Source organism: Taudactylus pleione, unplaced genomic scaffold, assembly GCF_031769625.1.
Source record: "Taudactylus pleione unplaced genomic scaffold, aTauple2 ptg000731l, whole genome shotgun sequence".
In the NCBI taxonomy this organism is placed as follows: Eukaryota; Metazoa; Chordata; class Amphibia; order Anura; family Myobatrachidae; genus Taudactylus; species Taudactylus pleione.
This window is the reverse complement of record NW_028285133.1, coordinates 1,985,126-2,005,433: the sequence shown is the minus strand read 5'-3', so window position 1 is coordinate 2,005,433 and position 20,308 is coordinate 1,985,126. Positions and strand designations below refer to the sequence as shown.

General features: G+C 44.4%; 2 protein-coding genes across 2 annotated transcripts in view; both read right to left on the bottom strand.

Moving 5' to 3' along the window:
* Positions 1–8,518, bottom strand: part of LOC148477248 (polycystin-1-like protein 3) — an 86,851-nt gene extending 78,333 nt beyond the window's left edge. Inside the window, exons 1-3 of the mRNA XM_088457004.1 lie at positions 8,377–8,518; positions 5,708–5,833; positions 1,737–1,771 (exon numbers count right to left, since the gene is read on the bottom strand). Of these exons, the coding sequence (XP_088313130.1) occupies positions 1,737–1,771; positions 5,708–5,833; positions 8,377–8,458 (243 nt within the window). The 5' untranslated portion in view covers positions 8,459–8,518. The remainder of the gene's footprint in view (positions 1–1,736; positions 1,772–5,707; positions 5,834–8,376) is intronic.
* Positions 8,519–8,882: 364 nt separating this feature from the next.
* The window catches only part of LOC148477247 (polycystin-1-like protein 2), a 38,311-nt gene continuing 26,885 nt past the window's right edge, over positions 8,883–20,308 (bottom strand). The window contains exons 13-22 of the mRNA XM_088457000.1: positions 17,352–17,453; positions 17,094–17,272; positions 16,854–17,000; positions 15,827–16,026; positions 15,520–15,728; positions 15,117–15,258; positions 14,680–14,902; positions 13,279–13,486; positions 13,043–13,133; positions 8,883–11,525 (exon numbers count right to left, since the gene is read on the bottom strand). Of these exons, the coding sequence (XP_088313126.1) occupies positions 11,491–11,525; positions 13,043–13,133; positions 13,279–13,486; positions 14,680–14,902; positions 15,117–15,258; positions 15,520–15,728; positions 15,827–16,026; positions 16,854–17,000; positions 17,094–17,272; positions 17,352–17,453 (1,536 nt within the window). The 3' untranslated portion in view covers positions 8,883–11,490. The remainder of the gene's footprint in view (positions 11,526–13,042; positions 13,134–13,278; positions 13,487–14,679; positions 14,903–15,116; positions 15,259–15,519; positions 15,729–15,826; positions 16,027–16,853; positions 17,001–17,093; positions 17,273–17,351; positions 17,454–20,308) is intronic.

Below are 20,308 nucleotides of genomic sequence, written 5' to 3'. Positions count from 1 at the left end.
AAGCAGTGAAAGGTCAATTAATGAAGCAATGAGGGGTCTATTTATGAAGCAGTGAGGGGTCAATTAATGAAGCAGTGAGGGGTCTATTTATGAAGCAGTGAGGGGTCTATTTATGAAGCAGTGAGAGGTCAATTTATGAAGCAATGAGAGGTCTATTTATGAAGCAGTGAGGGGTCTATTTATGAAGCAGTGAGAGGTCAATTAATGAAGCAATGAGGGGTCTTTATGAAGCAGTGAGGGGTCTATTTATGAAGCAGTGAGAGGTCAATAAATGAAGCAGTGAGCGGTCTATTTATGAAGCAATGAGGGGTCTATTTATGAAACAGTGAATTGTCTAATTAAGAAGCAGTGAAAGGTCAATTAATGAAGCAGTGAGGGGTCTATTTATGAAGCAGTGAGGGGTCTATTTATGAAACAGTGAGAGGTCAATTAATGAAGCAGTGAGGGGTCTATTTATGAAGCAGTGAGGGTCTAATTATAAAGCAGTGAGAGGTCTATTAATGAAGCAGTGACAGGTCTATTTATGAAAGAGTGAGGGGTCAATTAATGAAGCAATGAGGGGTCTATTTATGAAACAATGATAAATAGACCCCTTACTGCTTCATAAATAGGGGTCTATTTTGAAACAGTGAGGGTCTATTTATGAAGCAGTGAGGGGTCTATTTATAAAGCAGTGAGAGGTCAATTAATGAAGCAGTGAGAGGTCTATTTATGAAGCAGTGAGAGGTCAATTAATGAAGCAGTGAGGGGTCTATTAATGAAAGAGTGAGGGGTCTATTTATGAAGCAGTGAGGGGTCTATTTATGAAGCAGTGAGGGTCTATTTATGAAGCAGTGAGGGGTCTATTTATAAAGCAGTGAGAGGTCAATTAATGAAGCAGTGAGAGGTCTATTTATGAAGCAGTGAGGGGCCTATTTATGAAGCAGTGAGAGGTCAATTAATGAAGCAGTGAGGGGTCTAGTAATGAAAGAGTGAGGGGTCTATTAATGAAGCAGTGAGGGGTCTATTTATGAAGCAGTGAGGGGTCTATTTATGAAGCAATGAGAGGTCAATTAATGAAGCAATGAGGGGTCTATTTATGAAGCAGTGAGAGGTCAATTAATGAAGCAATGAAGTGTCTATTTATGAAGCAGTGAGGGGTCTATTTATGAAGCAGTGAGAGGTCAATAAATGAAGCAGTGAGGGGTCTATTTATGAAGCAGTGAGAGGTCAATAAATGAAGCAGTGAGGGTTCTATTTATGAAACAGTGAGAGGCCTATTAATGAAGTAGTGATAACTAGACCCCTCACTGCTTCATAAATAGGGGTCTATTTATGAAACAGGGAGGGGTCTATTTATGAAGCAGTGAGAGGTATATTTATGAAGCAGTGAGAGGTCAATTAATGAAGCAGTGAAAGGAATATTAATGAAGCAGTGAAGGGTCTATTTATGAAGCAGTGAGGGGTCTATTATGAAAGAGTGAAGGGTCTATTTATGAATCAGTGAGCGGTCTATTTATGAATCAGTGAGGGGTCTATTTATGAAGCAGTGAGAGGAATATTAATGAAGCAGTGAAGGGTCTATTTATGAAGCAGTGAATATCCCTTTAAAAAAAACTCCTAAAAATATTGTGATGAGCTAATTAATAAACTATTCATTTATTTATTTTTATTCTAATTATTATTCTGCATCTCATTAGACATGAAAATACAGCGAATGGCAAGATCACAGTCACAGATCACATTTGAGGTCTCACCTTGACTATGTGAGGATGAAGAGTCTTGGGTACATCTAGGAGATAATAATAATGATAGGAGAATAATAAGAACATACAAGTATAGAACAAATCTCAGTATATCAGTGGTGTAATTATAGAGGGTGCAAGGGGTGAGCTTGCTGTAAGGCCCGACGCCTTAGGAAGCCCGCCGGCCCAGCAAGCAACCCCCTGCATCCTGCCAAGTACAGTGCCAATGCCATTTTTAATCAGGCGCCGGTCGCGAGCCAATCGGAACTCGCAGACAAGCAGCCAATCAGCAGCGTCTGTTGGACTGCGAGTTTTAATTGGCTCGCTACCAGCGCCTGATTGAAAATGACATCGGCTCTCCTCTAATATGTCTCTCACTGAAGCTGGGAGGAGGCGTGGCTATGATGACATTCCCGTACACGGGCACGCTTCCTCCCAGCTTCAGTATGGAGAGATGGAGTGGTCCTGCAGTATATAATACATATCTATTCTACATATAAATGTAGCCGAACTCACAGGAAACATTGATAGTTCTACACCCTAACTAAGCTATATCAGTAATTATTTCACTGTGGGACAAATGGATTAGTAAATTGTAGTCTTAGGTTAATACTTGCATAATAATCTTCAGTTTCAGTAATTAGTTACTAGATGATCAGTCAATCAGAGGGGATTTAGAATACCTCTCAGTCTCAGCCAATCACAGATAATGTCAGACTACAACACGACAAGAATTTTGGGATTTTTAAATGAGTATATATTAGAAATTAGCCTACAGGCCCGACAGAACATGAGAGGGGCAGGCAGGTTGGCACAGCAGGGGACACGTCGCGGCATAGGAAGGCGGTGCAAGGGGCATGATCGGTCCCGCCACCTGCTGTACAATGCCGAGATAACCATCATTGTAAAGCGCAAGGCTACAATGACGCGATTCAGCACAAATCGCGTCATCGCCCGTCCGGACAGGAAGTGGAAGATGAATATTCTTCAGGGTGGCCGGGAGCTACACCAGAGATCAGGAGTAGGTGAGTATGAAAAATAAAGATAGAAAATGAAAGTTTAAAAACAAAGGCCCTCATTCAGAGCCGCTCGTTAGCGGCAGTACGCTCGTTCCGAGCGATGTTTGCACATCTGCGCATGCGTACGGTTTTTAGTACGCATGCGCGAACCAGTCAGTGCGGTCAAAAATCGTTTGTACGCTATATAGCGAGTGCCTGCTATTTTGAGTGACAGAATGAGGCGTATGTGGGTGGTAACAGGGGAAGGTGCTTGAAAATGGGGAGTGGAGATCCGAACGCAGGCGTGCTTAAAGGTCAAAACGGGCGTATTATGGGTGTGCATAATTAATTCAGCAGCGTCATTGACCACGTCACTGGGTTATTTTATAGCCAGAACTGCTCGCAAATTTGTGGTAGCAAACACCAACCACAAGAATAGCGAGCAGTTCATACGCTGGTCGATGTACTCGATTAATCTAATAAATAGCGGACATGACGTAGGATGCGAGCGGCCAGGGGGCGTTTTTAACAAATAAACGAGCGTATGTTTTGCTCGCTCGTTCAGACTTAGAGGCGTGAACAAACTACAATTTGCGAACGGATCATTTGAATAGCCACCCCTTGTTTTTGAACGAACGACCGCAAATAGCGAACGGCTCTGAATCAGGCCCAAAGGTAGTAAATATTTGAGACAGTAAGCTTCACTCGCTTATTGTGTATCCTTCAAATGCTTCCCCTTCTCTAATCAAAATTAGACTTGGAACATTTTGAATGCAGCAATATGTAGATTCTTATGTACTAATGTACCCTAGAATCCAGTGGTGGATTTCCCACTAGGTATGTGAGGCACAGGCCTAGGGGCACCACTTGTTGGGGATGGCACAGAAGGCACACCAGCATCAGAGCCCCGGTAAGCTGCTGGCCTGATAGGGCCGCCCGGAGGCTGGGTGATTCCTTCTTTTTTTTGTTACGTAGAGGGGGCCCGAGCCCTAAATCTGCCTCTGCTAGGACCTCTCTGTTCCAATTACAACAGCCACTTGATTTAGGTGGAGTTAATCTGTTTTGCTTTAAAGACTATGCCCTAACTTCCAGTTATAGGAAGTGGAACGCTTTGGACTGACTGGGAGGGACATACATATATACGCAAACTCGTTTATAGAAAAGCTTTTAGCCCAAGTCTTAATTTAATTAGCTTGCTCCGTGCTCATCCCACTGCACTTTAGAACATTTATTGATTTTTAGAACATACACGGCATGGTGCATGGTCCATAATCCAATTAAAATGCTCTGTGACCTCTTCTCCATACTGCCATTGATATGATAGATAACCCAAATTTACAAAGCGGTCAATAAACTCCTGTTATGGAGACTTGGTATCTTCAGGGTATTTGATTTACATATAAATGTCTTGATATGTCGTCTATACAACCTAATAAACGCTCCAACTTCAAGGGAGATTTCCACTCTTGCAGATTCTATTATTTTCATATTCACAGGCTGTTTGCTGTGTAACCCAATTGGTTCTTAAATTAACAGGTATTGACAGGCGTCCATGGCTGGGTTATAGGCAGGGAGACAGGGGTGGTCGTCCCGGGGCCCCCACACACTGTCCCCGACCCGCAGCCACATCCCCCAGATCAGGCCCGGCCAAAAGGTTGATTGCGATCTACTGGAAGCTTGTGGAGCTCCCGCCGGTAGATCGCAACCAACTTACTTAAAACAACTGGAGAACGCTGGCCTCTGAATCCTCTGATCGCTTCAGAGGCCAGCGTTCCCAATGATGCAGTGCGCGGGTGACGTCACCTGCGCGCCTGTTGGATCCAGTTAGATCCAGCTGGCAGCGGAAGTGGCAGCAGCAGTGACGGCGAGACTCAGGAGGCCTGATGGCATGGTGCAAAGACAGGTAAGTTTCTTCACAGGGGTGTGGTTGGGGAGGGGGCTTAGTCGGGGGGCACTACTTTAGGGGGCATGACTACAAGGGGCATTGAAGAAGGGGCACAACTACAGGGGGCATTGAAAAAGGGGCACAACCACTGGGGGCACTGCAGAAGGTGCACAACTACAGGTTGCATTGGACATCAGACAGGTAGCCCGATGTATGTGTAAACTTTAAATAACTCACCCCCCGGATGTGCAAATCATCTCTCATCAAGTACACCGGTCAGTATAACGGAACGCCACCAGAGACCCACGTGGGAATATACGTGTGTAACTGTCGCTCACATGACTACTTGTCCGACCCTGGTTAGGGTAGGAGGGGTGATGTAAGAGTTAGGCGCTTGGGGGAGGGTTAGGGTTAAAATACTTACCAAAACTGCCGCTGCCTCCGAGGTCTGCATCTGAAGTGATGGTCACATGACCACCGGGACCAGGAAGTTGAACCGGAGCCGCTGCATCTGCAGAGACCATGGTAAGTGACCGCTGGGTCACCAGGAACGTACCAGGCGGTAATGCAGTGTCTATAGATGCCGACAGTGGGTGTCTAAGCCCTTGCACATTCAGACACCCTGATGTACCAGGGAAGGGCTTTGTAGCAGCATTAGCATAAAGTCAAAGACGCAGGTTTTTGTTTTCATTTTTGACGTCACATGTGGAACTTTTAAGAAGTCTGGGTATTGTTTTGTGCACCCTTTCCAAAAAAATGTTCTTTAAAAAAAAAAGGGGGAGATGTACTAAGCTCTGGAAAGTGATAAACTACCAACCACTCAGCTCCTAACCATCATGTTACAGGCTGTTTAAAAAAATTAGTTAGGAACTGACTGGATGGTAGTTTATAAATCTCCGATTTATCACTGTTCAGAGCTTAGTGCACCTGCCCCCCCCCCAAAAAAAAAGTATATTACTAGTACTTAAATAGTAATGAAAGCTTGAAATGAGGTCAGGAAAATATATCACAGTAAAGTAGATTAGATATGTTTTAGGTAACCACCCTTTCCCTAAATATGACTGGGTGATCCGCTGCTGTCCCTGTATCGGGTAACTTACTGAAGGAACAGATGAATCCTATTCGGTCGTCACAGCTTCGAGCATGTTCCCAATGATTCACGGAGCCTTTGAATATTCTAGGACACAGTGAGGCTTCATCTTTCTTCCTGTGCAAGTGTTTATCCGCTACAATGGAAAACGCCAAAAAGGTTATAATATACGAGATAACGCACTCACTATTTTAAATTAGGGGAGGTCATCGATGGTTAACCACCTGGTGCTGGTACACAGAGAACAGCCCCGCTCCCACCTCTGATTGGTCCACTATCCGGTGAGTAATAGGGAAGGCCATCAGTGGGCAAAAACATTGAGGGTTCCCATTCAATGGTTTAATACCATCGATTTGAAACAGCCGGTGACACCAACGATGATGATTATCGATGGTTAACCCACTGATGGCCATCCTTACCGTAAATTATAGGTATATCAGAAATCACCGAGGAGTTCCGTGACCATATAGTCTGTGTGCTTTCATACAGATCATAGCAATCTAATGTGACTTGTAATACCATGAATATTTTACAGTGAGGCGTGCATTATTCCTTATAGATGCACAAGTTTCCTAATGGACACTGATGTGGCTACACCAGAATTCGATGTTTATACAGATTTTCTTCAGAGAAGAACACCGCTGTCCCCATGCAATGTTTGGGAACAATGCGACTGTGCAATTTATTATCAAGCTCCGAAAACCAAACGCTTTCGGAGCTCATCTTCAGTAGCCAATACCACCTGCAGATGGCGTTAGCAGACTCTTTCCAATGCATGGACCTATCAGAGTGTGCAGACCTATCAGAGTGCTCCTTATGGCTCTTTCAGTGTGTACGCACCACCTAAGGCCGCTCCTGCGCAGAAAGACGGCCAGCACAGTATGAGGCAATGCAAACTTTCACAGCTGCAGCAAAAGTATAGCTTTTATCATTCGCCAGCACAGTTACTTATTGGAGCAGCTCTCCCAGCATGTAATCATAAATTGCCCCGAAAATAGGGGGATGTCACAAGCCTTTTAAAGAGTAAATTGGACAAATGAAGACATTGCCCATAGTAACCAATCAGCTTCAAGTTATAATTTTAAAGAATGTAGCTATGATGATAGCTAGAAGTTGATTGGTTGATTTGTGGAGCTTCTCAGCTTGTCCTCTTCTCCACTCTTTAGAAAGCTTGATACATCTCCCCCAAAATTCCTTATTGCCACAATATGCAGCAATGAGTAATTATGGGGTCTATTTACTATTCAGTGTTAGGAGACAGAGTGAAAAGTGATAAGGTGCCAGCCAATCAGCTCCCAGCTGCCATCTCACAGGCTGTGTTTGAAAAATGACAGTTGGGAGCTGATTGGCTGGCACTTATCACTTTTCTCTCTGTCTCCTAACACTGCTTAGTAAATAGACCCCATTATATGTTTTTGGGAAATAAGATAAATAGGAGATGTAGTCATTATATAGACATCCAGAATGTCGACACCAGATTGTCAACATGGTCTGAAAATGTCAACACAGACATGTCGTCAGTGAACAGTCAGTATGTCGATATTGTGATTATCGACTTCCACAACACCGACATTACAGATTTAGGGTTAGGGTTAGTGCTAGGCATACTTATGACTTTGTAGAAAACCTTTCCAGGAGGAGCCCGGAGAGCTGCTGCAGGCCGGTTCTGGGGGCGGGGACGTATTGTTGACGTAATTAGTCCCAGCCCCTTCCCATTAAAGTCTGCGATTCGCCTACACTTCCGGGGGTGCGGGGGGTTACCCGAAAAATCGGTAGCCTCCTGCGACTTCCGGGAGTGTAGGCAAGTATGGTATTAGCCGGCTGCGGTCATGGTAGGGTATAAGGCTGTCACAGTAGAAAAAAAACATTATGTTGACATGACGACTGTCGATTGACATTATGTCAATATTCTGTATGTTGACATGTCAAATGTCAACATAACATCCAAGTGGACATTCTGAATGTCAACGTTTTGAACCACCCCCGATAAATAGGCCCCTTTGTCTTTTACAAATCTGGAGCTACTCACAAAACACAGTGCAATATTATGCTATATTCCCCATTGTACATAGAATACTCACGTCCAGGTGGTGGCATGATTGGAGTGAAATATTACACAGCAGGTAGGCTTTATTATCTATACAGTACAGCAGGGGTAGACAATCTGTGGCACTCCAGCTGCTGTGGAACTACACAACACAGCATGTCCTGCCACAGTTTTGGCATGCCCTAACAGTAAAACAGTAGCAGGGCATGCTGGGATGTGTAGTTCCATAGAAGCTAGAGTGCCACAGATTGGCTACCCCTGCATTAAAAACCCGTCATCCCCACTTCAAACCAAATCATAATTTACATCAAAATTGCCACAGTGGTTGTTCCAATCTTCTCCTTCCAATTACTGAGGCAGGGGACTTTTCTTGAACTACTAGAATACCTGTTCAATCTGCCTCCTCCACCTTATTTGCAAAGAATGGCAGTGACATTGAAGAGGGGCTACCAGTATAGGAGAAAATGGCCATTTAGAGAGGTCTATATTTCATACTATGATGCATTGATAGTGTTCCATGGACTGAAAGTTCATATATAGAAATACCTCCATGCTGCATGTCACACACTCGGAATGCATTGCTGGTTCTCCCAGTTACCCTCACTCAGCACATCCACATTACTGGCACTTACCTTGGTCTTCCTCTATCATCGATGGCGAGATATCCACCCAGTAAGTATCGCCATCTTCCATCAGAAGAATTAACTCCTTCATGGTCTCCAAATTTTGAATCTGGACCAACCTTCCGCCCTGTATGTGGCACCATGACTGGGCTTTAGTGTAAGACGTCTTCATTCCAACTATCTGAATGCAGTACCCTCCAATGTAGCTCTGCCAGCCTGGGCACTGGACATAGCTTGGGGTGCTGCCAGCCAGAAGCAAGAGCAAAATACTAATAAGGATCCACATAACACTCTGTTTAAGGACAGGTTCTCTATCACCTTCTTACTTCCACTCTTATTATCAGCCGGAATAGCAGGTGGATATATTCTTGTACCCCCCCCCCAAAAAAAAGCAGCTGATGGGAATGAAAAGGCGGAGGCACACCCTACAGTGACAGGTGTATGTTTCAGAGATGCACAATACTCTACTGTACTAGTGTTATCTAAACACACAAACACTATTATGTGTATTGCAAATGGGTTTTATTGTATTTAAAGGGTTAGATGTAATTACAGCATGACAACGCTCAATACACAGGAGGAAGCCTTATAAACTACATCCATAGGCAGCATTATTCCTCATAAGGTAGAATGTATCCCCCAATATTTTACTATATCAGAGCAAAGCATTAGTTATTATATCATTCATTGATGTCAGTGTATACGGCAACTGTCCCAAATTCCTAGAGATAATAACCAGGTTCTACAGCTACGTCCCTGGATATTTTAATCACTTGGGGCAGGTCCCTAATTTCATTGACCAATGTTGTAACAATGTTTCTCTTTTTCTGTATGTTAAACACAATTCTTATTATATACCCCTATCCCCTTGGCTTCAGAAATGTTATTAAATGTCGGGATTTCAAACACCAGAAAGTATGCTGTAGTACAGGTGATATGATGGGGATTGCAGCGTTGCCGGCTCTGCTGACATAATAATGTGCTTAGAAGCATCAGTGTAAATATAACCATCAGCAATTTGTCAAAATGTGCAATGTTCTGTGATTTTCACAGCGGTATTTAAAATGCCTTTTTTTTTTTTAAAGGCGAAACCAGGTTTTCAAAAAAGTCACTACTTGGAATCTTGTGGCAGAAATACATGTCAGATATCTGCTATTCTGACAAATCACTCTTCATTACATTTCCCCCACTGTCTTCTGTGTTCCTGAATCCTATCGCACATTGGGCGGGATGTACTAAGGTTGTGGTGACCATTCCGCCAGTCACCGCAACCTTACTAATCGCATATGTACTAACATATTCGATTAGTATCGCAAAGGACAGCTCTTGCGATAAGAGCTGCCCTTTGCGAAATAGCCGACGCCGGGTGACGGGGTCTCCGTGGGACCCCATCCCCTCCAAGCCCCGGGAGCTTCTTGCTGGTCACCTGTGCAGGAAGCCTCGGGTTCCTCCCTGCACCCGGAAGATTAGGAGGAGGAGACGGATGACCCAGGAGGAGCGCGGGCCGGCGACAATGGATTGCAGGTGAGTGGGGGCCAGCGCTGGGAGACGTCGGGGCGGCGGCGAACCGTCGGGAGCGGGGTGCGGTAAGAAGCCCATAGGCTTCTATAGGGCAATGTCAGGTTTTTCTGGCTTTATCCTCCGTGCCGAAAAAAGGGTGGCCAGGGCTTAGTACATATGGAAATGCGGTAAAAACCCCGAAAACTGGGTTTTTACCACATTTTTCCTTTAGTACATCCTGCCCATTGGTTGGTTACTATGTACATTGTATAAATCAGGTCTATTCATAGAGTAGAGAAACTAGAGAAAAGCCTTGTTTAATTGAAAACAGGGCTTTTTACTGCTTCATTCTATTCAGAAAGGGGGTTACCGTGGAAGTCATCATTTCTCCAGCGGTGCCTCCGTGCCATGGCTGAATCGCTTCCCCATACAGTAGTATAGGGAGACTGAATCATAGAAAGAACGGAAAGGTACCGCTGCTGTGTACAGATTCGCCTGCTCTCTGCTCATCATCAGCTATTGCTCCGCCCCCTTTCTAGACCAGCGGCCATTGCAGCAGGTTGCAACCTGCTAGTCACAGCCATCGGCGCATGCGCCCACAGATCTGGCGCATGTGCAGAAAAGAGCGGTTAACAGGCGCCAGCGCATGCGGACACAACGGTAGATCAAAGGCCCGCAGGAGAAGTCAGGGTTGCCGTAGGCCTTGGTAAGTATGCACGAATTACAACATAAAACAGCTATAGATCGCATCAAACTGATGCAATATATAGAGGCACCTATCAAACCGGATCCAGTAGATGTACATGGGTAGACCCCCGAGGCAGATACTAGTTACATACTTTAGAACTGATACATCACAAGTCGGGGATTTGGCACAATGGCCTTATCTCTATTTTGGATTTCCTTTATTAGGGGGTATACTTCTGCTGTAATACGCACAGATATGTAACCGATAAGAAAATAAATAAATCTCCTAGATGATAGAGAGCTTTGTGGTATTTACAGCTGAACATGTATTTCCTGAACACCAAAATGGGTCTGATTCTGAGCCGCGCTAATGCGACAATTAACCGAACTAAATCGCAAATCTGTGCGTTTGATCATTGCTTAGTGGGAGCACAGTTTCACCCCTTTCTTTAACACAAAATAAAGCACAAAAAACAACAATAATTAATCAACTGTAATTATATCGGTCTGATGGGTCTATTTTGTGAGTGGGGCCTGGCGCGCCTGACATAATTTGCACCTATAACTGGGTTGCACATCCTCGGCACGGAGATAGGATTTGTATCCACAGCAAAAAGGCCAAAGATCCCTACGTCCCTACGTACACTGCTCAAACAAGGGCCCTGTACAGAGAAAACATGGCTACTCCCTGTCAGTCAATTAAGTGATGTCAAGAGAAAGCAGAGTTTGAAATGAAACATTTTCACTTTCATATAAGCAGTTTTCCTTCACATATAATGCAACAAAGGCTTGATATAAAAAGATACAAAGCTTCATATAATACACAGAGATACATTTTTCATGAACCAGTCACAATAAAAATAGATGATCTTCCGTTGAATGGAGATCCAGATAGAGCCAATTTCAGGAGCAGGGGATTCGGAGGCAGGTAATCCATCACAATGTTGTTTCATCACATGTCTGATAGTCATCTGCAGTGTACGGGGATAATCAGATTATTGTGCCTTTTATGCACTTCTGGAAACATCACAGAATTCAAGATGGCCAAAATCTAACCATTACAATAGTCCACAGACCTGATGCAGCCCTCTTAAGACACTGTGTGACCAATTTATCTGAGAATTTACAGTGAAAATCCATCTCGGAGCTAGAAACGTCCCTGGAGCTGGAAGTGTAGGCAGCCATATTGTTTCTCAGTGAGGTCAATGATGCTTTAAATTCTCATGAATAGTTGCTCAGCCCACAAAATGGCTGCCTTCAATTTCCATGTTAGTGCCGTCAATTGTTCCTATTGCGTGCACAAGCTGCATTTTATGAATATTGATACAGCCCACAAAATGATTGTTACCACTAGGTTATGAGGAGTAAATTTACTAGGAGTAAATTTACTAAAGTGAGAGTTTTTAGAAGTGAGTTTTAAAAGTGATGTTGCCCATAGCAACCAATCCGATTCTACTTAACATTTAACTAGCACCTTCTAGAAGATAATAGCTAGAATCTGATTTGTCTGCTATGGGCAACATCACTTTTAATACTCACTTCTAAAAACTCTCACTTTAGTAAATTTACCCCTAAGTATTATTGCTTTTCATGATGCATTTATCTCATGTTCATTCATAACTACATCAGTATCATTAATTTACATCTTACAAATATCAATCTGTTTAGCTGGATGTGTATTAAAAATACTTTATGTAAACATGTAAATGCATTTTATTTATTAGTACAACTGTGTGGCCTAAGTATCATTTCAGAGATTTAGTTTCAAGCTGTTAGCACACTGATAGATACATTTACCTCCTCTCTTTAACATACATATGCACCTGGCAAAATGTCAGGAAATGCCAGGAAGAGAGAGACAGATTATATAACAATAACTAAGGGCCTGATTCAGAGATGGCTGTTAATGCGGTCGCAGCAGCTCTTGCAAAATAGCAGTTGTGGGAATATGCAAATGCTAATCTCATCCTTCCCTTTGTGCTCCATCATGCGGTGGAGTGTACAAGCAGTGAGACTTTCAGGTTGCGTGGTCTGTGCAGTTGCGATGGAGATTGTAAACACTCCCAACATCGGTTGCACCATCAGCATTGGAGTAGCCAGGGTCTACTCTAGCTACTCCCCTCTAATCCAACGAAACCTGGCCTCTGAAGCTGTGGATTTGCAATCGGAAACAGAGCAGTGTTCCCAGACACTCAGATGCGCAGTGCCGGCAGGGAGGAGGTGGAGGGATCCGCTCAGATTCCTTTTCGCATCCCTGGAACTACTATCCATATGAAGGACCAGGGCTCCAAGAACAAGCGCCATCTTCTTTGTTTTCACAAGCAAACTCTGAAAACTTTAAGTTTTTGGAGTTTGCTGAATATCCAGTGAAAATCCAGAAGAAGCATGCCTTGATGCGGGCTGAAAATAATTGTGCGCTGCCACAATTATTGATACATAGACCCATATAAGAGAAGGCATGGGCAATGATGACATGTTGGAAACTTGCCTGATGTTCCCAGTTCCCCGTCCAAAAGATCTTCTTCATCTTCATCTACCTTCTTTAACACCAAAGCAAAGAATACTGCAAATCCCACCACCTGGAAGTGAGACACAACTGACTTTTACAGAGGAATTATATGCACGGGAGACAAACATGAAGGTCGGCATATACGAATTAAGCTTGATGAAGAGCTGTAAAAGAAATGGATGTGAGACAGGTGCAGGAGACCTTTATCTCCTAACCTTCAGAGGCTGCAGAATGAAGATGCTCTGGAAGAGGGACAGAGCCATGGAGATGATCCATCGGATGGAACTCTGCCTTCCGTAGAGGAACCCATACATCATGGTGAAATAGGTAGACACAACGCTTATGGAGATGAGGAGGGACCACCCAATAAACAGGAACCACCACGGCAACCTCTTCTTTTTTATTTGCTGCTTTTGTGGGGGCCTGTAGGGGTTCAAAGTATCAAATGAGCTATCTGCAATCACAGGACTAAATTTAATTCAGGATCTGAATAATCCCTGCGGCCTGCTCTTGCCATCGGTGCTATAGGACTGGCATGTTTCAAAAGTTTGCCCAACCTGGGCCTATTTCCCCCAATGTTCCCCACCTAATGTCCTCCATATGGAGTAATCCACTCCTGTGAGTTGTTGTAGTCCTAGTGGCTAAAGCAGTGGTCTCCAATGTTAAATAAGGTGTGAACTACTTTAGAAAAATGAAACTTCCTGAAGAGCTGCTAAAATAAGGTACATGCAATAGAGGAGCAAAAGATATTTGCAGGGTGCTGTGTGATTTTCCGGCACGGTTGGGCGGGAGACACTCGATCCGCCGTGGCATAGACGCCGTGGGTGGAACCAAGGGGAAGCATGTCAGGTGGTTGTTGTAGAGCATGTGGCAATCACCTGATGTGCTTCCTTGTGGCATTGATGCCACAGGGAGCACGCGTCAGAGGTCACTTTCTCCTAGTTGACTCGGCAGTACTGCAGCTAGGTGAGCTACCAAAATTAAGACCGCGAGCTACAGGTTGGAGACCACTGGGCTTAGAGGGTATTTGGGATCTAAATGCTGGAAGTAGTCTCTGTACTTAAGCTTCCTGCTTACAGCTTATTATCAACAACTCTACAACTCCTGGGGTAGAACTTCTGGGGAAAGCTCTGAGATCCTGACACATCTTCATAGAGTGGTTTTACTTAGCTGGACTCAGGAATAATGAAAAACAGTGGGAGTACAGCATACATTACAGTCCATACATCTCCAACACCGATATAATCAGTAACCTACCTCAGCACTGCTCTCCTGTACCAACCTTCCTCACCAACAGATGTTCTACAACCCTGCTCCCAGAGTCATGCCCACCACATAACATGGTGCATAGCTTGTGAATACATAACCTTCATGAGTCTAAATGACTATCAACAGAGTCCTTTTCAACTTGGAACACTGTTTCATATGTGTGACTGAAGGCTTCATTTAAGGTTGGGTTTAAACCTCCCATAGTTACAATCTATTGTCAAGTAAGAGAACATGGAGGTTGATCCACTGGAATTAAAGCTTTATATAGATTTTCTCTTTTCAGTTATAGGAGATGAAAGTATTCATAGATCATTGGAAGGGTATTCATTGTTGACATAGGGGCTCACCTTTTTGCTGGCAATGAAGGCAGAGACTTGTCCAAAGCATGCAGCTGTGGTTGCAGGACTGCGATGTACTCATCATATTGTTGTTTGTCTGGGGTCTGCTGGCTTCCCAGCTGCTGGAGATCTTGGAGCACTTTCCTGAGTTTTCGGGAGACATAGTGTGCGCAGAACATGGCATGTAACTCATCGCCGGGGAGCTGAGCCAGTGGTAATGAGATTGACAAGACTGAAGAAGAATGACATGAGTCATTAATAGTGGGGCAGAGCTGTACATGAAGGTGGAATTTGTGCTTTGCAAAGTAGTACCTTCTGGAAGGACTCTCTTTTAATGGACTTGTAACAAAGGCCCCTTTTCCCCAATTAAGGTTAGTGGTATCACTAGCTTTGTGGTACCTCTAGCCCAAAATATTTAATGCCACAAAATAAAAGGTCTGACTTACGTCCAGGTGTTAGCTGGCTCTGTAGAAGGTTTGAGATGGTCTGTAGGAGAATGGTAAAATTTTCATTTGATTCTTGGTCGAGGTCCACTTCTAGGTTACACTGGGATGCTTGGCTCAGAGTCTGCACTAAACCAGACAGGTCCTAGCAAATGAAAGACATGGCTGAGAATGGAGTGTGCACTGTAAAAAGGGGTCAGTAACAGCAGAAGTAATGGAGGAGGATTATGGAAGTCTCATGTCTGTGATTGTACCAATGCAAGTGAAATAAGTGATAGAAGTGGAGGAATTACACTCCAGCCTACTGTGAGCCTGGGCCGCAATGATACGGACAAATATAATAATGAGGATTTACTACATTGTTACTGCCAAAACTCAAGTGGAAAATCGGCATCTGTAGTCTTACCTGCAGAACTGTGGCAATATTTAGTTGGCGGGATGGACTCTTCTTGGCATCATAAATTGGTTTGCCTTTTTTGATTTTGTCCACTTTGGTTCCACTCTCCTTTGGTTGAGTGTTTTGAAAGATGTAGATAATGAGCAAGTTGACGGGAAACATGAGAAGAGCACTTTCGAAAGCGATCATGATGTCCTTCCATGTCAGGATAACACTCCCTGCAGAACACACAAGGGGGGGAATACAGACACGCCTTTATTAAAGTACAACGATTTGACATGAACAAAAGTTTTGGGCTCAGATGAAAGCAACTCACCCACGCTAATCAATACTGGATATACGGCCTGAGGCATTTCCCAGAACATGAGATTAATGACAATTGTACAGAGCAGAAGACACATGCAGCAGGACACTTTCTGAACACGGGTGAACACACTGCGGGCTGGGTGGTTCAGGACGGAAATCCAGATATGTTCATCACGCAAACCCCTTAAAGTTCTCTTCAAGAATAAATTTCTTACAAAACAGAACAGAAACACCAGAGGTGAATTAGGAATTAAAACTCCAAGGTGGCTTCTCATTGTGGCTCACAGCCCTCTACTAAATGTTTCTACAGATGTTACTTACAGGTCAGGTGTATATACAGATAAATATAAACCCGTGCTCACAGGCTGGATTCTTTTAAAATAATATCATAACTAAAAAGTGCTACTGATGCGCTCTGAGAAACTTTGGAACTTCAGCAACGCTGTAAAAGGGCAGCCCAACCCAACCCACCATGATGTTATGCCGTCACACAAAAATCGTCGGGAGTGCAGGGGGATGGGTGCCTGGCGTATTGGGTGCCTGGTGACCTGTGTATTTCTATGTAGCAGGGTGCCTCTCAAGGTGCTCAGTGAGTTCAAAACCGGTGCCGATTGGGCAGCAACCATACCGGCCCCTCGTACTTAAGTGATGCATGGCGGCACCGGAAAGTCAAAATCCATCTCTTGTGGCCACCAGTTTGACTAGTTGGATACTTAGCTAGTCATCCACTCGGAAACTAAGGCTCCCGCTTAGGGCCCAGTGGACACGGAGGGGCCCCAATTACCCTAATCCACTTTTTTGTGGGTTTATTACAAAGGGAGAGGGTTAAAGGAGGTCCAAGCAGTATCGTTTTTAGGGCCTCTAGGTCTTATTAAGGCTTAACTAAGTTAAAATGACATTTGTCAAATAGGTCAAGTGAAAGCATAAGAAAACAAAACCACCCATAACAAAATGAGCCATCACTAAAAAAAAAAAAAAATAGTTTGGCAATTGAGATCAATTCTGACAACTCCTTCCTACTAAAGATAACTGGTTACCTGAAACTTTTTAATTCTTGGTCATCAGCAGACTTGAAGGTCCTGCTCAAGGAGTCTCCTTTGGGTGGCTTGGACAGCCATGTGTTACACAGGAAGTGCCAGGACCTTTTTAGCTGGACATCCTGAACTGTAACTTGGGCAACATACCTGTCCCATGAAAGATATGAATGAGACACAGACATCACCTCTCCCATCAACAGCTTTGGGACTAATAACCATACTCTAACGTTGTCATCTCACCAGTTTTTGTGGGGCCCTGTGCCATCATGATTGAGTGTGATGCTTTTCAGTTCACCCAGAGGAAATGGCAGAGACAGGTTGAAGAGATCTACGTTTCCATTGTGGAACACTTTATGCCTGGTATCTGACAGCAGGATAGGGCCAAACTGACCATCTAAGCCACAGAGCGACAGACACACCTATGAACAAAGGTGACTTTCACTATGAGTATTCAGTGATGGCCTATGTACCGGTTCTCCCTCTGATCTGTTCCCTCACCTTGGCGCTGGTACCGGCCCCCCGTCGGTGCCCTGTACATACAGTAATGAGGTAGCGGTATAACCCACAAGGATCATTATCGCTAGGCACAATAACCCGACTCTGTGGGTATAAAAAAAATATATCAAGAAATAGGAGTATGATTAATAGGGAAATAAACAAAAAACAAATAAACAACATCCTCTCTACTGCTGTCATTAGGAAACATGAATTTACAAATGTACATATACACATAAACAAATTATAAATGTAAATATTAAGGAGGACACATATGAATTTGGCATTTTAGGAGCATAGTACAAGGGCGACATGGCCGCCACCCTGGCGGTGTATATTTATTTTCTCTTGCTCAAAGATTTTTCTCTACCATTTTTTTTCTACACCCAACACTGGGGAGAAGGGTGGGAATTACTCATCAGGGCGGGACCCGACAGAGACATGCCAGCGACAGGCATCCTGGAAGCCAATCAAATTAGCTGTCGTGCAAGTGGCCGTGGAGCTTTCAGTCTTGACATTATAATCATTATATTGCGAGATTGCCACTAAGCACTTGCCCGCTCGCGGCTCTAGTTCTACTACAAAAGACAGATTGAGCCACAGCTTCTAGCCCAGGTAATTGTTTTTGTTTTTTTAATGGATCTCCACACTTCATCATTAGTAAAGTTATGACATGAAGCATTATGAAATAAGCCAAAGTGTTCAGACAATGAACTCAGCAATAGCTAAATCAAAAGTAAAGGAATATCGGAGAGTTATATAAAATGTTTGGGTTTTTTTGTTGCATTTTAGAGAATTTTGTATAATTAATTTTCATTCCCATAGCACCATAGCCAGATTAGGACAGTAAAGCAAAGTTTTGCATGTAAAGCACACAAAGCGACATTTATTTACATGCCAGAGGCAACCCCACTCCCCAACTAATCCTTCTTAATTCTAATGTCACAGGGAGCGCTGTTATTCTCCAAGAGCCTTAGGATGGCATCTGTTTGATGGCACCACTGCTGACCCTGCGGTAGTGGGAGCTAAATGGAGAGAGTACAGATACAGTGGCAGTGCAGGAGGATGTGTGCTATGGGGTTGCAATTGTGCCGCTACAGGAGAAGAGGGGAATGTGTTGCTATGGGAATGTGTTGCTATGGGGATGTGCTGCTACAGGAGAAGAGGGGAATGTGTTGCTATGGGGATGTGCTGCTACAGGAGAAGAGGGGAATGTGTTGCTATGGGGATATGATGGTGCTGCTGCAGAAGTGAGAAGTGTTGCTACAGGAGAAGAGGGGAATGTGTTGCTATGGGGATGTGCTGCTACAAGAGAAGAGGGGAATGTGTTGCTATGGGGATATGATGGTGCTGCTGCAGAAGTGAGATGTGTTGCTACAGGAGAAGAGGGGGATGTGTTGCTATGGGGATGTGCTGCTACAGGAGAAGAGAGGAATGTGTTGCTATGGGGATGTGATGCTGCAGAGGTGAGGAGATGTGTAGTTACAGGAGAAGGGAGGAATGTCTTGCTATGGCGATGTGATGCTGCAGAGGTGAGGAGATGTGCAGCTACAGGAGAAAAGAGGAATGTGTTGCTATGGGGATGTGCTGCTACAGGAGAAGAGAGGAATGTGTTGCTATGGGGATGTGATGCTGCAGAGGTGAGGAGATGTGTTGCTACAGGAGAAGAGGGGAATGTGTTGCTATGGGGATGTGCTGCTACAGGAGAAGAGAGGAATGTGTTGCTATGGGGATATGATGGTGCTGCTGCAGAAGTGAGAAGTGTTGCTACAGGAGAAGAGGGGAATGTGTTGCTATGGGGATGTGCTGCTACAGGAGAAGAGGGGAATGTGTTGCTATGGGGATGTGCTGCTACAGGAGAAGAGGGGAATGTGTTGCTATGGGGATATGATGCTGCAGAGGTGAGGAGATGTGTAGCTACAGGAGAAGAGGGGAATGTGTTGCTATGGGGATGTGCTGCTACAGGAGAAGAGGGGAATGTGTTGCTATAGGGATGTGATGCTGCAGAGGTGAGGAGATGTGTAGCTACAGGAGAAGAGGGGAATGTGTTGCTATGGGGATGTGATACTGCAGAGGTGAGGAGATGTGTAGCTACAGGAGAAGAGGGGAATGTGTTGCTATGGGGATGTGCTGCTACAGGAGAAGAGAGGAATGTGTTGCTATGGGGATGTGATGCTGCAGAGGTGAGGAGATGTGTAGCTACAGGAGAAGAGAGGAATGTGTTGCTATGGGGATGTGCAGCTACAGGAGAAGAGGGCAATGTGTTGCTATGGGGATATGATGGTGCTGCTGCAGAAGTGAGATGTGTTGCTACAGGAGAAGAGGGGGATGTGTTGCCATGGGGATGTGCTGCTACAGGAGAAGACAGGAATGTGTTGCTATGGGGATGTGATGCTGCAGAGGTGAGGAGATGTGTAGCTACAGGAGAAGAGGGGAATGTGTTGCTATGGGGATGTGATGCTACAGGAGAAGAGAGGAATGTGTTGCTATGGGGATGTGATGCTGCAGAGGTGAGGAGATGTGTAGCTACAGGAGAAGAGAGGAATGTGTTGCTATGGGGATGTGATGGTGCTGCTGCAGCAGTGAGATGTGTTGCTACAAGAGAAGAGGGGAATGTGTTGCTATGGGGATGTGCTGCTACAGGAGAAGAGAGGAATGTGTTGCTATAGGGATGTGATGCTGCAGAGGTGAGAAGATTTGCAGCTACAGGAGAAGAGAGGAATGTGTTGCTATGGGGATGTGCAGCTACAGGAGAAGAAGGGAATGTGTTGCTATGGGGATGTGATGCTGCAGAGGTGAGGAGATGTGCAGCTACAGGAGAAGAGAGGAATGTGTTGCTATGGGGATGTGCAGCTACAGGAGAAGAGGGGAATGTGTTGCTATGGGGATGTGATGCTGCAGAGGTGAGGAGATGTGCAGCTACAGGAGAAGATGGGAATGTGTTGCTATGGGGATGTGCT